General features: G+C 40.3%; 1 protein-coding gene across 1 annotated transcript; it reads left to right on the forward strand.

The window, feature by feature from the left end:
- Positions 1-3423: 3423 nt before the first annotated feature.
- Positions 3424-10685, forward strand: LOC119730014. Its single transcript, XM_038202805.1, has 5 exons — positions 3424-3733; positions 6833-6947; positions 7386-8689; positions 9381-9462; positions 10622-10685. The coding sequence occupies exons 1-5, from the start codon at positions 3646-3648 to the stop codon at positions 10683-10685; spliced, it is 1653 nt and encodes a 550-aa protein (XP_038058733.1). The 5' UTR covers positions 3424-3645.
- Positions 10686-17266: the final 6581 nt, after the last annotated feature.

A 17266-nucleotide genomic window follows, 5' to 3' on the forward strand; every position in this document is an offset into this window, starting at 1 on the left:
TAGACCGCCACGTTACCCGCGTACATGCCGGATTCTGTTCTGTAATATGTTGCAAGAAGACTAGTCACACGATGACCGGTCACATGAAAACAAAATGGCAGCCACTTTGAATCATGTGACTTACTACGTAAAATCTGATATTGGTTAGCGTAAATATCGCGTCTTATCGATCCCCCCTATTCGATTCTGACGGGGAGGGAACCAGCAAAATAATTCGAAATTCGTGCTGTAATTCCATAATGATAAATGTGCAGACTTTTTTTTTCAATGGCTCATTCAAAAGAGAAAAAAATCTGGTATTGCTGGCCAAAAAAGGAAATTATGTAAGTGTTGGGGGCTAAAACACACACAAAAAACGCAAGGAAAGTATATTTTAATGAGATGTTTTTAGTTTCAAGCAATAGTTTCCACTTTCCTTAGGGCGATATACTTGAATTCACCGACTTTGTCTAATGACACCACAATTATTAGCAATGATATCTTATTTTTTTATGGTATTGGATAGATGATTGGCATCGCCCGTGTGAATTACGAACCTTTTGGACCACGAAGAGAAAGTCCTTACCAATTATGAAGACTGATTAGAAAAGGAATGGTTCATCAACTTCAGACAGAGATACTCAGCAAGAAAGTACCGATAATTAACCTATTTGAAAAAGGGGAAAGGATCGAAAGCCCCAAATTCAAACGAACTGTCCCCTTCAATTAACCTTTCGAATTATCAGTGGGCGCTCGTGGCAATCCATACACAATGATGCACAACTGAAGGAAAGGTGTAGCAGTGACGATGGAACCCCGTTGCCGTCCCAGGCTTAATAATCCAGCTGGCTAGATTTTCCCGGCGAGAGAGTCGATTTATTGTCAGGCATCCAATCATTCAATTTTTGTGGAGAAATTATGTAATATCAAGGCGTCGGAGAATTTTTCGTTTAAGCCTCATTAAAAATGAATGAGTTGTTATAATCAAATCTAGTTTTTCGAGATGCAATTCGAAAATAGCGCCGGGAACCATTTTTAAAACAAAGGGGATAATGGGCGTCCAAAGGGTCAAAATGATGTTCAACCAACAACACCCCCCCCGCCCACTTTCCTCTTCTTTTGGAAAATGCCCTTTTGTTTATTTAGTTTTTTCATTCTATATTATTATATCGGATCGAGAAAATGGACTATACCACATACACAGTGAATGCTGTAGATGAAAAATGTATTTCTTAAACATCTGAGGAGTGTTTGTTAAAAGGCAATAAACCGTCATTTGCAATGTACAAGTCACATACCAAAACATGGGCGTCAATCGATGGCGGACGGGGGGGGGGGGGACTTTTTAAGTTTGCCCCCCCCCCCAACCTTGTTTCGCCCCCGAATAAAAATTGTATAACTTGGCTACGACCGGCAGTAACATGTAGTGTATGGGCAAGCCAGCCGTAGCCAAGTCATGTGACGCGGCAAAACTCACATAAGGCCATTGATCTCCATATACACAGACCAGACAAGGCTGTCATTATAGTCGTAATTCCAGTCTTGCTTCCCAGGCACAATTAAAAACATCAGCACATCCATGCTCTTACCAAGTAGTGTAAATTAGTGTACTAATCTTCTCAGAATCATTCCTTGCTTTGTCCGGGTCGGTTTAAATTTTAATCCATATTAATTAGATATCTGTCTCTAAAAAGCAAGTATATGTAATGGATTGAGTTCCTTCTTGCATGCAGGCTTTGAGGATACCGGCACCATTGCGATTATGTCTTAAATTTGAACCGATGAATCAAGTATCTCAGATGAGTGAATCCTACCGTCACTTAATAGCCAGGTTTCTGTTATAAACACAATGGGAGTGCACCGACAATGTAAACCAGTTGCTTCAGTTCAGATGCATGTAATTTGTTCGCGATGCTCCGAGCATTGGTCATGAGGCAGTTGATATGAGCTCCTCCCATAAGAAAGCAGTGAAGAACTGCTAATGGTTGAATTGTGGTCAGTATACTCTATGCCGTATACACTTTGGGATATCCAATCAGTTTGAATATTATACTTCATGAGTGTCTTAAATAAATCACCACCTTTTGTTCAACAATATTCTATTACTGGCTTTTTTTTCCGGTGTGGCGTGGGGGGGGGGGGGGGGTAGCACAGAAAATAAGAGGCGCCCAGCCATGATCGAGCGTGAAACGAGTGACGCAGGAAAAGGGGACACACAACACAGGAATTCCAACTCCAGAAGAAACTCAACTTACTAATTCACAGCAAAAACTCTGTGGACAACTTGTCACACTGCAACAACTGATCATTCCCAGCATAGAAAAGCACAGCTGCACAACATGTATTTCAATCTAAGAATTGGAGTAGCCAAACCTCTTAGTGATCTATTTATAGAAAGTTATCGCCGAAGAGCGCACTTAAGACGAAAGAACTATGTCAGTGCACCTGTCGACCCCACGCCTTAACGACGCGCCGCCGGAGCCCTCGGTTGGCGGCTAGTGAACAAAAGCAACAAGAAAGTGATATACAAACTGTCTGTTACATTATTTTCAATGACAGGTATACTTTTATCCTTCTTTTATTGTTTTACTCGTTCACGCATTTAAGTTTTTCATTCATTTATCGGTGTATTAGTCTTATTAACGTTTTCCTTTCCTCATCCCATTCAATTTTTACACCCGACGTCCTATAATTCACGTGTAGATTCTGCGTAGCCGCAGGCACGTTTTACTACCTACCGTAAGCGGCGCCCTGCCTTCCCCAAAGTGCAATTTGATGACGTCGTAGTGTTTCATATAGGTCACCGTACAAATTCTGGCAGTAGCTAGCAGCTATCAGATGGAGTTCAGGGGCAAACTTAACTGTGCAGCGGTTTTTGTAGACTTGATGGCAAGTCGTTAGACTATAGTGGTTTATGTCCGTCATCAGCGCCAGAATCCGCATACCGGCCATGCCACCGCCGTTCACGCAACATGAGCGCTACAACCAGTCATGCAAAAGTCATGTGCAGTGCATGTACGATGTACGGTGTACATACACGTACACCGCGCGGCATGGTCAGTGCGTGTCTAACGCAGTACACGCATGGGATCGCACACGCATGGGGTCGAAAATGTACGTAGCGTCCCCGCTACTACGACAGCATGCGGTATGTCGTACCCCCGGCACAGCTAGAGCTTGGCAGTCGCGCGCGGCGGACGCGATTAAAACCACTCATTACAGACTTGATTTCAAGTCTACGGTTTTTGGAACACTAGATTCGTGTACCGATGTTGTATTAACAGTACCACTACGCCTACATAATACAGCCGAGGGTTCAAGTTGACTGTTTGTATATCGCAGTCTTCTTATCAGGGTTGGACTGTATGTATGTAGTCGTACTCGTAGTGGTATGTAAACATTGCCATAATTATTTGGGCTGGCCACTTCTCTTCTACAGTACTGTTGTAGGGGATACGTACCACGGAGGTACAATCAGAATCTAATTCTACCTCCATAGTACAACCTAGATAATGATTCAGTGAATCAAGGGGACAAGAAGAGAGGCGTACAATTTTGGTTTTTCGAGGTTCAGGAGCTGCCCCATTTGAGCCCTACAGTACATGTGTATACATTGTTATATTGTATAGTGTTCAACTACACGTCTACGGTCTAGACAGCAGCAAGATGACCCGATTCAGCTGGTTTGCAAGCTTCACAGCTTCCATCATTATTGCACTCATTCCAGTTGTAAATGGCCAACTCAACATCACAGGTTTGTATAACAAGCATTTTAAACTACTGACACCATTCATTCTCCCAAAAAGTGTATATTTTGCCGATTCAAGAAACACACACTGTAGACCCAACACTATCGGGTTGAAATTGCGTATACGTTTTGAAAACAAAAGTGAACAGTTATTTTTCGATGCAAAGTGAGATTTCCAGTGAAACCCCCCCCCTTCCAAAACGTTCATTAATAATACATATTGACTTGCAGCCACCTTATGTGCTATGATGAGTAGAGATATGCATATTCATGTTGTTCATGTACAGCGCATGCGCGCTAGGGACTCGGGGCAATAAAGCTACCAGCTAGATACATATAGATACATGGAGGTCCACAAACAAGCCGTGTCCGTCTCACTTTATTTCACCATCACAACATGATGCAAGTTTACCGCTCGGGAAAATCATGAATTACCATTCATGGATTACAAACCGGTTGCAAACTAAACTAAATTTGTTCAGATATAGGAGCTGAGTCTACCCGCGCCCTATGTTTCCAGAAACCTATGTTCCCCCAAATCCTTAGGGTTTGGGTTAAGGTCAATAAGATGTTAAGATTACGGTTGGGAAACATTGGGGAACATAAGTCTTAGGGAACGAACATGGATAATTATGTACCGGGTGGAAGGGGGCGCAATGGGGGGGGGGGGGGCCGGCGGGGCGGCACGGAAATAATTTGACTTCTCAAAGTAAAAGTTCGAATCAGCTCAGTTTTGAAGACCAAATTTTCCCCAGAATCTGGTAATTTTTTTTAATACAAAAGGAATGATTTTGTAGGCCACTCTGATAACATGTGGGAAATATGTTAGTGAGACAAAGAAAGAACTTTGTCAAATTAAGGTGTTTTCCAAATATTACAATCTCGATTTCACAGGTTCAAAGCCCTCCTGTAATTTCTTTTGTTTAATTTATATCTAAAGAAAGCACTTAGAGAGCGCAAACCTCCGCCAAGGTTAACACTTCTCCGCCATATTGTCAGTATACACCCATAAGAAATACTTGCATAAATGGTGAATAATCCTCTAACAAAAATCCTGGATCCAGACCCAGATGTGGATTTCTTCCAACATCGAATCGATTTGTGCTTGTACTAAGGGGTTAGGACCACCCCTAAAAAAAGTTCATGCAAATCTGTCCATAACTTTTTTTAGTTATCTTGTTAATAGAAAACCATCAAACAAACTAACCAAATCCCATGAAAACATAACCGCCACGGCGGATGTAATTAGTACTCTAATAAAAGTAGGGCATTCATTAACACAAGATTCTTTGTGCATTCGGCTGTCCCCCTCATTTCTTTGCAAGGAATTTTGACAAACTTTAAATATCGTTTTTAAAGTCAAAGCAAAGTTAACATAAAGTTTCTTAGCAAACTTGACATTTTGTGGAATATAACGAGTGTGATCCATTCTCAACAGTCAAAACCTCTTCAACAACAATGTGATTGTTGTGAAGTGATCAAAGTCCTCATTCATGAATTATTTGCAAAGGTTCATGTATATACATTGAACCTTCTGTGCCCCGTTAAGCACACACACTCAGCAGTCGGGCAGTTAGTGCGGTGAAGACTGTTGGTTCGGCAAACGTGAAAAATTGCACGTATCCGTATCCGTATTATACGCATACGTGTCGGGAATGCAAAATTCAGTTTCGGCATCGCGCAGCCACGTACACGTATTAGGGCCTACCGTATCTTATAAATTAATTTTTGTTTTATTGATTACCTTCTCTCAGAAGTACGTAGAAAGAGCTTACCACAACGTATTAGGACTTGCACTAATTGATCATATGGGCCTAATAAAAGATGTGTTTCTGAAACAAATGACCTACATTTAAATTGAAGAGAACTTCTGAGGACCCTAAACATGTCTACAAACAAAAAGCCTGAGGCACCGTCTATATAGCAGTAGTACGTGTCTAACAAACCAACCAACAAACTAACCAAATCCGATGAAAAAAACTAACCTCCTTGGCGGAGGTAATTATTACTCTTAAAGTAAGACATTAATTAACACAGGTTTCTCTGTGCATTCGCCTATAGGGCGTCCTCTCTTCCACTCTTCTTCCACCTTTCCCTCTATGAGCTGCCTCTGATGACTATTGGCTCGGATTAAATTATGTGACCAAAATATTAAATGTAGTTTTCTCTGTTTTATGTCTTTCATTAGTGTTCTGTTCATGTTTACTTTGTCCAGAACCTCTTCATTTGTGACGTTATCCTTGTGGGAGATTTTCAGCATTTGTCTGTAAAACCATAACAATTATTAGCATGCCTTTAAATATTTGAAGTACATGTACAATGTACCAAAAGGTACAGAGTGTGGTAAGACGTTCCTCTCAAGATTTTGATTGGAGTGGGATTGGAATTGAATGGTAAGGGGGAAATGGGGTACATGTAGGGTGGGGGTAAGGGTGGGGTGGAATTGAATGGGAAAGGGAAATGGGGGTTCATAGGGTGGGGGTAAGGGTGGGGTGGAATTGAATGGGAAGGGGAAATGGGGTACATGTAGGGTGGGGTAAGGGTGGGGTGGAATTGAATGGGAAGGGGAAATGGGGTACATGTAGGGTGGGGTAAGGGTGGGGTGGAATTGAATGGGATGGGAAAATGGGGGTACATGTAGGGTGGGGGTAAGGGTGGGGTGGAATTGAATGTGATGGGAAAATATGTGGGGGTAAGGGAGGGGTGGAATTAAATGGGATGGGGAAATGGGGGTACATGTAGGGTGGGGTAAGGGTGGGGTGGAATTGAATGGGATGGGAAAATGGGGATACATGTAGGGTGGGGGTAAGGGTGAGGGGTGGAATTGAATGGGATGGGAAAATAGGTGGGGGTAAGGGAAGGGTTGGAATTGAATGGGATTGGGATTTAGATGGGGCGAAAAGGGAATGGATGAAATTTTGGGTTCCAAATTTGTCATGAACTCAAATTGTGTGTTCAATATGCTGAAATTGTATGTTATGCACACACGAAATAATATATAACTTGGTATATGAGTAATTGGCTTTAGGATTGTGTGTGACTCTCCAGGTTTTGAAAATATTGAAAGTAATTTTGCTTTAAATACTTCAACTATATAATTAACAGAGCCAGGCAGACGGACCCGCATCTATGGACAGGATTTTGTGGTGGTTATACCCCTGACTACTGGCTTGCCAGAATTTGGTTCATCCCTCCAAATTGCTTGTGTTGCTTGTCAAAGGTACAAATAAATTTTCTTTTCGTAGAAAACCATATTCATTGGGTATAACCAGTGGCGTTTGTCCGTTGGGTAGGGAGGGGGGGGGGGGGTGGGGTTGCCCGCACAGCAACCTTTCCTAAAATTGCCTGGCCGTGGAAATTCGAAAGTAGGGGGTTGGACATTTGACAGTAGGGGGGGGGGTGGACACAACATTACACCAGAGGATGCTGTTCGTTATAAAAATGTTCATGTAATACCAAACTTGAACACACGTTCGTTTACCATACATAAAGATTTGTATTGCACCACAAAATGGGGGGGGGGGGGAGGATCCATCAGTAGATTGAAAAAGAGAGACACATGAAGTACATGTACATTCAGTGATAGTGATTTCTAACTCCAAATTTTGACATCAAATTAAGCTTTCTCATTTTGAATCATTTTGTTTTCTCCTTACAGTTCATCTGCCACAGGTCGCATCACTCTTCTACAAGGAAACTTTTCCAAAAGTTTTAGCGTTGAGGCTACATCTCCAAACTTTGTTTCTCTAAGCATCTCTGAACTTCAACTCTTGGCAACTACCACACCACCAACGCCGGCTATGTTTAACATTACAGCCGATGAAAACATAACTGTGACCGTCCTTGTCAAGATTGCTGGTACCCTGAATGCGTACACCGCTTTCCCCGTAGACTCCCTGGATGGATATTACATCGTAGCTTCTTATGGAAGGCTAGAGGAAGATGTGTCAGAACTCACTGTCGTTGCTACTGAACCAGAAACATATTTTAATTTGCACCCATACAGTAATGTCACCATTCTTGGTCATGAGGATTGGCCAGCAACGATGCAATTTCGGCGAGGAATTGGGGGATGGGTGACGTATCAGACAACTGACAGCTTCATGGGGGGTCATATACAAGAAGTGACAAACAAACCACTCATTGGCATTGTGGGAACACACCGTGCATCCGCAGAGTATGGTTGGGCTCAATCACTAGATCAGCTGAACCCGGTAGTATCCTTAGGGACAAGGTACACTGCAGTGCCAGTTGCTGGAAATCATCTCCGAAACATCTTCCGCATTGTACCCGTCTGGGAAAATACCAACATCACTTGGATTTCAGGGCAACAGTCAAGCGGGAAGTATCGTCACGAAAGCTATATACTCAACAGTGGCCAGAATCATGATATGAGCTGTGGTCCCTATGAAATCGGGCAAATTCAAGGCTCCAAACCATTCCTGTTGCTCCACCACATTGAGTTTGAGACACCCGTTGTGGACACCGCACTAGTCACCGTACCACCGGCAGAACAGTTCACGCGTCAGTCTTTTACATTCTCAACGTATGAACTCGACACAAAAGTAGACACCTACATCACCATAGTGGCGCCTTGCAAGCATTCTGAACAGATTTGGCTTCAGGAGACGGCTGGCCGTGGTCGGGCCTCTGCTTCGAAGGTCGAGAAAAAAAGATCAGTCGTTGGTGGAGAATACTGTGGATCCAACAGAAAGCTGAACGCTGGTGTATACACAATAGGACCAGATCCAGCCAGTCCATCAGAAGCTGTGTACTCCGCCATACTGTACGGCAAGACAGCATCTGGCGTCTTTGCTTACATCCTTGCCTCTGAACTCAACCAAGTCACTTGTAGTGTAAAGGACACAGAAGTTACTCTTTGCCATCCTCCAAGAGTGCCCATCCAGCCTGCTTTGACAACTGTCCAGACTTCAACGGCCCCTAACAAAAACAACAGTAATGGTAAGCTTAAGACTTTTGTCAAGATGATGAAAAGTGGTTCACACTGCACCTTCAATCTTGTTGTTAAGTTTATGCAAACTGACACAGCCTCTTCTTGGTATTGGTGGACATTAAAGCAATTCTAATGTACACATCCATTTTCAAGTGCATTCCGGTAAGAAGGTGCTTTTAGAGTTTGTGATTGCTCCGAACTCTGAATATCGTCGCGTCAGTGCAACAAGCTCGTAACTCGGATTTCTCTCATCTCAAGTAATTCCAATTTTAAACTTTTGTGGCACCATTTATCCTAAAGGCACAGGTTTCATCAATGCAAAACAACGATTTCTGAAATCTGAAGGTACCGATGTGCTCTGAATCACCAAACATATTTCAATTAATCTCACTGGACACCGTTAATAATTCATAATAAGTCATAAATCTCTCACTTCGTATTGAAGTTGCCGCCGCCATCTTCAATCTAGGGCGCGTCATTTCACCTGGGCAGCCACGCTTGCGAGCTGGGGCAGTGGTGGTTGGCACAGGGGCAGACACGAGTAAACACTTGATGGCTAAACTATTAAACGCTCTCGCGTAAGCTTTGCTTACACGTTTGAATAGGAGAGGTATGCACATTTTGTCTCCAGTGGGCAGGGCTAAATGGACTATTCAGGAAGTTCTATAGACTGTTTGAAAGTTTTGTCTTATCCTGCAGTTTTTGGAGCGGTTGTTGCAGTAGTGATCATCGTTGCTGGATTGGCCATTCTTGGTTTCTGTTTGTTTCGTTATTACAGAAGGTAAGTTACGTTTCCAACGATGAACGTGGCATTTTTTTTTTTATTGTTGTTGCCTCTCACAAGTTTCACGTCTTTGCTCACTCGCCGCGTGTCTCAAACTGCCAAGGGCATTCCAAAAGAAAGACAGGGGGAGGGTCCGCTCGTAAGTCCGATGCCTCATAGGTCGGAGGCCTCATAAGTCCGACAAAATCTCATCCCCCAACCAAATAAAGGCCCATGAGTCCGACATCTCATTGGTCCGACGCCCCATAGGTCCGATGCCTCATAAATCCGACGCCTCATAATTCCAAACTTTCGGACTGATAGGCGTCGGACTTATGATACGGTCACCTTTTTTTTTTGGTTGCACATTTCGGCTTATCCATTCACATCAGGTGCACTCGTGCTGATGTAGCTTCCTAACTCGCCATAAGAAATTATAGTTTGCAAAGTCTGCCCTACTGACAATCTCTCATATGCATTGTGAACAGTGGAGAGTGGGGAGATGACCATACCACAAAATCCTAAAAATCAAAACTAATTAATTCCAAAATTCAGATTAATTTCATAAATTTGGACCATTAGAAAGTTACAAGATAACCTCTATCATGATTTGGAACTTTGGGAGTTAAACCAATAGACAATACAATTGAAGAATGTGTATTTATTAGCTCTTTAACGCCCGTTCATAAATACCTGGGACAATTTACCAATCCCTATTTGTCGAGAGCCTGTCGTGTCAGTGGTTTTTAACCACCGGTAAAACACTGCTGCGTTCTGCGCCACATAACGTAGGCACCAATTTCTATATGAGAAGTTTTTCAGCATAACGTGCACCATGACCAGAGAGGTGTTTCACAAAACATGAAGTAAAATTATAGAAAAAAATCATTGGAAATTAGTGAATTGAGGACTTATGACTTTTTGGCCTTCTGCTCGGGCCATTATAAGCATCCAGGCCCCCTTCAGCCGGTTTTTAGGGCACGTTTTTTTTTTAAACCGGCCAAGCACACATACATTGTACAGTATTTATTCCCTTATTACTGTTTATCATCACTGAGCAGAGTACTTCTTGCAATCACATGAACATTTGAACTGCAAGATGTTCCTTCTTAACAGAACTATAGTTTTCCATATATTTACATGTAATTATATATATTTCTTTGGTTTTTAATTTCAGTGGCCGTTGGAAGCGCTCAGGCATTACAATGAGGGACAAGCCCATTGTTTATAGCTTATTGTAAATCATTTGTAAAATATGTCCCTTTTTTGACTTGTTATCTTAAAATCAACCTTTTGTTTGCTTGCCTTATTTGCCGAGATTATTTTTGGTATAAAGGTTTTCTCGGCTATTAAAAAAAAATAAAAAAATAAAAAAAAAATATAAAAAAAAATCATTCAAATTCACTTATTTTAACATTCAATTTCGTCCCAGAAAAATTTCACTTGCTTTTAACAAAACCAGCCAATTTCAAAGTTTGGCCACCCTCTTTAGTCACCGGGTCGAGAATACTCGTCAGTACAGATCAAATTCGTCTAAGCTGTTGCTGATTGGCATCATTCAGAGATCGAATTCGTGTATTCGATTAGACGAATTTGATTTCTGAGTAACAAGGTTTGGCGTAGACGAGACGAAATCGAATACTCCTGGTCGAAAACGTGTGCTCATTGTTTGAATTTGTTTGGACTAAATTTGAAATTGTTTGACAAAAGACGAAAATAATGAAACATTGAAAGTGCACTAAATCGATGTTGCCGGACGACTTTGAATTCAAGAATCGGTGAATTCGAACGAAAAATGTTTAAAATAGCCGGGAAAACCTATGTCACCTGTTGTACTTTTGTTATTATGTTTCCCTAGAATAGGGCTTTTGTATTAATCGTTCTTGTTAATGGTAATATACAACATTTGCGTTTGCTTTATTTTTCAGAAGTGGAAGGATTTAGGGTTAGTATTTTATAGCAAATATTGTTACACTGACCACTTTGAAGCTTTGGCTTCATGGATGCTGGAAAAACCAAAAACAAAAATACTGTTCTTGTAGTCTGGTTCCCTGATTTATAGACAACGGGGAATGGTCAGGTTGGGGAACCAGACTAGCTGGCTTGCACACGTTCACGGATGTGTATAGCCCATTGCAAACAAAATGTGTGACTAACTAAATTGAGTAAATTTGGGGCTGGCTTATTTGAAAAAAAAAAATCATTTTTTTCCAACGATGGTCGGCCGACCACCGTTGGAAACTGATACAAAACATCATTTTTCTTGAAAATTACAGCACACAAGGTGTACCATGATTTCACCAGACGCTTGTTGAAAAGTAAGGTCTTCCAAAATAATTTTGTGGTTTTGATGTTTGCAAATGTTGCGTATTATCTTTAATATTACATGTATATGCAATGACATCATGTTCTGTAGTTTTGTAAAATATTGAACTCATCAAATGAAATCAATATTTTTATAAAGTATATTTTGTTAAGATGTTACCGATATTGCAATAGTAAAACTTTCTGTATCTTGTAAATTTTAAATGCAAATAACATTTTATGAGGAAGTACAAATGTTGTAAAGGAAAAAGTTGATATACATGTTAATGTATATTTCTTATTTTCATATAAATCACGCATCAGTATTTAAAGACGTGTTCTCCCATGCTATGTTTGAGTTTGACCTCTAACCTTTGTTGTTCATTGCTTTCTTTTCCTTGCAATATATGCGTTAATTACTTTTGACTGAGACATCGAACAAAAAAAAGGTTATTGGGCTACTTCCCAAAATTCGGATTATTGGCTGCCAGACAATGATTCGCCAATTTATTGTGCATGCACCAAATGAAAGCCCTTTTTCGGAAGGTTACAGATGCCCAAATTTGGACTAAAGTAGTTTTTTCTTCGTTACAACAACACATACAAATGACAATTCGTCATAAAAAAAAATCATTTTTTGAAGATCATGGGGTATGCAACTTTAAGTCTTTTATACGAAATCTAGTGAAGATTTTGAATAACATTAATTAAACATGTTTCTTTAATTATAGAAGTGTGGTTCCTCAGATAAAAATATTTATCCCACAAGTGTTTATTCTGGTGTCCCTTTTCAAGGTGTACACAAATTATTCTTAAACTATATATATATTGTACAGGTTGTCCCACAAAAAACCTTACAGTCGAATCGGGCATGTTTACAGAAAAGTGGGGGTAGTGTTCAAATTGTGTCTAATGTATTGCTGAGTAGAATAATTGGTCTTCCAGATGCTTTTTAGTTGGTTTCATTAGGATGTTTTGTTCAAAAGATACAGCAATCACAACACGGGACTTGAAAAACCACTCGGGCCACTTTTTATATTTGTCAAGTTTGCAGATCGAAGCCGGTAGAAAAAGTCACACGTTACTCTTGAACAAAGGAAAACAAATCCTTTGTGTGTTTCTCTAAACTGCGCTTTCTGGCTTTCAAATAAAGTGGCCGAAGACGATCTCCAACCTATGAAGCATAGCGTTTGTTCCAATGCATCGATTTGAATTTAATAAGGTTTGTGTGGTAGATTGGTTAACTGACTTTAAGAGGTGAAAGTATTCACAACACTCACATGCAATATAATTATATACCTTTATTAATTGGTTTTTGACTGGTCGTTGTTTTTTTGTGGGACGACCTGAAGTCTTTCAAGTAACAAATATTGTACTGTAAAATTGTCTTTTGTTTTAAGTGATTGTCTTTCCACATGTTTCAGGATTTTTTTTTCATATTAATATTGCAAAACACATTAAGCTGATCTTATAACTACCTGAACTCATATACGTAAGAGGATCGAGGACAGACACATAGTTGTCGTTACATAGACGATGTGCCATGTGAAGTCATTCCAACGGGCAACCGATGGGCAACCGACAGGCAACGCAAACATTTCAGCATCTTTTACATGTTCTTTGGCCCACCTTAGAAAGTTTATGTCAACACTTTTACAGCAATAATTTCAAAAAGTGCAAGAGATCAGAGTTTGCTGAAAGTTGGACTCACGTGACAACAACATCTAATTTGTGAACATGTCACATGGTCTATAACTATGTCACATGGTCTATTACGTTGTCGAATCATTTATGAAGACTGGACTGTTTGTTTATTTGTTGATTTCAGGTGGAATTTTGTTTGTTTGCCCTTTGGTTATGATGAAGATGGTACATAAAATATTTTGTTAATATTATACATATACAAATGCATTTACATTTTGTCGTCATAAATGTTACAGAATTATAAATGATAATTGTGTAATATGTACATAGTTTAAGTGCCCATGACAGCATTTCATTAAGAAGAAATAAACACTGAAATAGCCACCCTTATATGATTGAAAACCATCTTCAGTGATTGCTTACTTCCGAATGGTGCCATTTCAGGCAAAGTAATTTCACAGGATACCAGTCTTGTACTTGGCCTCCTTGATCAAAGTTCTTATGTGTACGGGTACCAGTGTAATTGCAAATGATCCTATATACATGGCTTTACCGAAAAAATAAACCCGCCTCTCGAGATGCTGTTGGCACCCCCCCCCCCCTCTAGGGGGCACATTTCCGAAGCAAATCATGGCTACATCATTGATGAAACAGATGATGATGATTTTAGCGAAATGTATGAAGGCGAAAGAAACTTTCATTCTCTATGAACAACTGCTAAATTGGCGTTTCCTCAAGCAATTATGACAACCACAAGAGTTGACGAGCGACAGCACATTACACTAGCGGGCGCTCTTCATGATATAGATGTACATGTATATCAATAATACTCGCGCTTACATCAAAACGGCGCATTTTAAAAGCCTTTGTACTTTGTTTCTCCACTTTTCAGTGCTATTGAATACCTTTTGGTTGTTGGGATGTTCGAAAAATACCTTAAATCCGCGTTTTTTTCTCATCACGAAAAAGTGTGTGGGTGTGTGTGTGGGGGTGAGCTTGTCTTACATACGCAGTGTGGACTTCCGAACAAAAGACGTCCACATAATGTAGGTAGCAGCGACGAAGTGTGGACTTGCCCACGTCCACACAGTGTTTCCCCATTTCTGGAAAACAGGTTTAGAGGCATTTTTGGGTTAGGTTTATCTGTAGCAGAATGAAGAGAAACACTAAAGGGAATCATTGAAAAAAAATTGGGTTGTAAGAGTTTTCACAGTTTGAGAAAAATGAGTTTTTCCACTGGTGTTCCTTAACTACACGAAAAGAAAGGAAAGTCCACACTAGGTATGTGAAACAAGTCTGGGTGTGTGTGTGTGTGGGTGTGAGCTTGTCTTACATACGCAGTGTGGACTTCCGAACAAAAGACGTCCACATAATGTAGGTAGCACCGACGTTGTGTGGACTTACCCCACGTCCACACAGTGTTTCCCCATTTCTGGAAAACAGGTTAAGAGGCATTTTTGGGTTAGGTTTATCTGTAGCAGAATGAAGAGAAACACTAAAGGGAATCATAGAAAAAAAATTGGGTTGAAAGAGTTTTCACAGTTTGAGAAAAATGAGTTTTTTCACTGGTTTTTCTTAACTACACGAAAGCAATGGAAAGTCCACACTAGTCATGTGAAACAAGTATGGGTGTGTGTGTGTGTGTGTGTGGGGGGGGGGGGGTTTAATAACCCATTCTACGCTGGTGAAAAAGTGTTGGGGGAGGGATATATACCCCCATCCCCCGGGCTTTACGCCCGGCCCTTGGACAACAGGTAGTGGCAATTGGTACAAAGATAGAAAAAAGTGCGAGTGCACAATAAGCTCTGGCCATGTTGCTAGAAGTCTTGCAGCATGGCACCGATATGGAACACCATACTTTTGGTCAATTTTCAGTGATAGACTGACAAACAGACTGACAGACCGAATTCACGACTGACCACAAAAGTGACATGTAGAAGCTTCAGTCAGGGCTTCAAAATGCGAACGCTTTTTATAGAAGTTGGCTAACTGAATTCACATGATGCTGAATAAGTTTCGATAAACCTGAGCTACGAAACAGCAATGTGCCACATTGCTAATTTAAACATAATGTGACGTTTTGATTAAATGAAGTGTATAATGTAAATGAAAGATCTTAAAAGTGAAATTCAATATGAGATTTGTGTATGAATGCTCAACTTGGATCGACTGTTGAGCAGTGTTGTAGGTCTCGAGACCGGTCTCGGTCTCGGTCTCGGTCTCGAGACCACTTTTTGCCGGTCTCGGTCTCGGTCTCGGTCTCGGGAGCTGTGGTCTCGGTCTTGGTCTCGGTCTCGGTCCCCTTTGGTCTCGATGTTTTGGCTGGTCTCGAGTCGAGACCAGCCAAAAAGTGAGGGGGCGGGTTCCGCCCCCGGCCCTTTTAGGGTTAAGTAAAGAATCAGTTTAAAGCAAATGTGACTGCAGTGTGATGCTAATGGACATGTCTCTCTTCACTTTCTAGTGAGTGAGGCATAGTCCAATAACCATTGCTCCTCTTCTTATATTTCTCGTTTTTATTGTGGGATGATCTGTTGAAACAAGCACTTTATAGCCATCCTCATTGATTCCAAATACAACTGAGATTTAAATCTTATGAATCAAAACTGAAACTTATTTTTACCGTCAGATTTTGTATTTTGAAAATGGGGAACAATTCAACTCTTTTTCCCTAGAAATATTGGTGATTTTTTTCTATTTTCTTTTTCAATTTTTCCTTTATTCGTGGAGGCGGGAAAACGTTTTTTCTTCCATTATATTGATAAATGGATATTCATCAATTCGTAGACCGTTAAATTGGTATTAGTGGTGGACAGCTGAATTTTGTGATATCTTTATTAAAATAGACACGACTTGGGAATAGAGTATGCAAATTACGTGAAATGTTCACAGTTACTACTCAATAACATGTTCTTTATCCCAATTATATTTTTTACAAAATGGAGCGTGCCATTTTTTTTTATCATACAGTCACTTTCTTTTTGACTCGCCATGTATTCATCTTTTCATCATGATAAACACAAATTGAGCTACTGCCATGTACACACAAAAATAGAGTCTAATTGCCCGCCTCGTCTCCTTCCTAAATGTCAATTGCATTTGCATGAGTCGAGAGGAATTGTGTTCCATTAATCGCTATATGCTGTTTACGGCCATCACAATGAACTATTAATAAATTGGCAACATGTCGTACTTGTTAATCACTAAAATATTCAAGTAAATTGCCCAGCAAAGTAGCTGATGCGGGCGAAACGATGGCACGGTACAAAACACATAGAGGCGTGGGCACTGAGCCATGAATCCTAAAAGTACATCTCACCCACCCTAAAAGTACATCTCACCCACCACATTCAGTTTGTGACAGCGCCCTTCTATTGTGTCGGCCATATTCTCAAATAGGCTAATGACGATGATGACGGCGGGCAGAAGATAGATCAGGCAAATATGGTTCATCAATCTTCTATAGTATATGTAACGTTATTGACATTAAACAAAAATAAAGTGGCATTACATTTCAGCCTTAGCCAGGCCTTCTTTTTTCATTTCATTTATTTCATTTATTAATTTCACAGGTAAAAATTCAAGTACAGACAATAAGAACAGTAAAGAAAACAAAAACATGCACATACAGTTAGGAGAGAGAACAAGAAAAAGAGAAGAAAAAAAGTAGCACCCCTGATGGATTTTAAAAAAGTAAACTAAATTACTATCGAGTTAATCTCCTGATGCCACAATTTAAGATGAGACAATACAAAAGGACATTACAAATGGACATTATTAAAACATGGCTTACAGTATAAGAATATAGAACTATACAAGCAGTTAAAACTTTAAAAGCACAAATGGGCATTAAAAAATGCAGATTCGGTAAAAGAGA

Source organism: Patiria miniata, unplaced genomic scaffold (assembly GCF_015706575.1).
Source record: "Patiria miniata isolate m_02_andy unplaced genomic scaffold, ASM1570657v1 HiC_scaffold_22, whole genome shotgun sequence".
Taxonomy (NCBI): domain Eukaryota; kingdom Metazoa; phylum Echinodermata; class Asteroidea; order Valvatida; family Asterinidae; genus Patiria; species Patiria miniata.

Excerpts from the sequence above, each read along its gene's own strand:
- LOC119730014 (XM_038202805.1), top strand. The coding sequence starts at position 3,646 with ATGACCCGATTCAGCTGGTTTGCAAGCTTCACAGCTTCCATCATTATT. Across the intron at positions 8,690-9,380 it reads TAACAAAAACAACAGTAATG|TTTTTGGAGCGGTTGTTGCA; the intron begins GTAAGCTTAAGA and ends CTTATCCTGCAG. Across the intron at positions 9,463-10,621 it reads TTGTTTCGTTATTACAGAAG|TGGCCGTTGGAAGCGCTCAG; the intron begins GTAAGTTACGTT and ends TTTTAATTTCAG.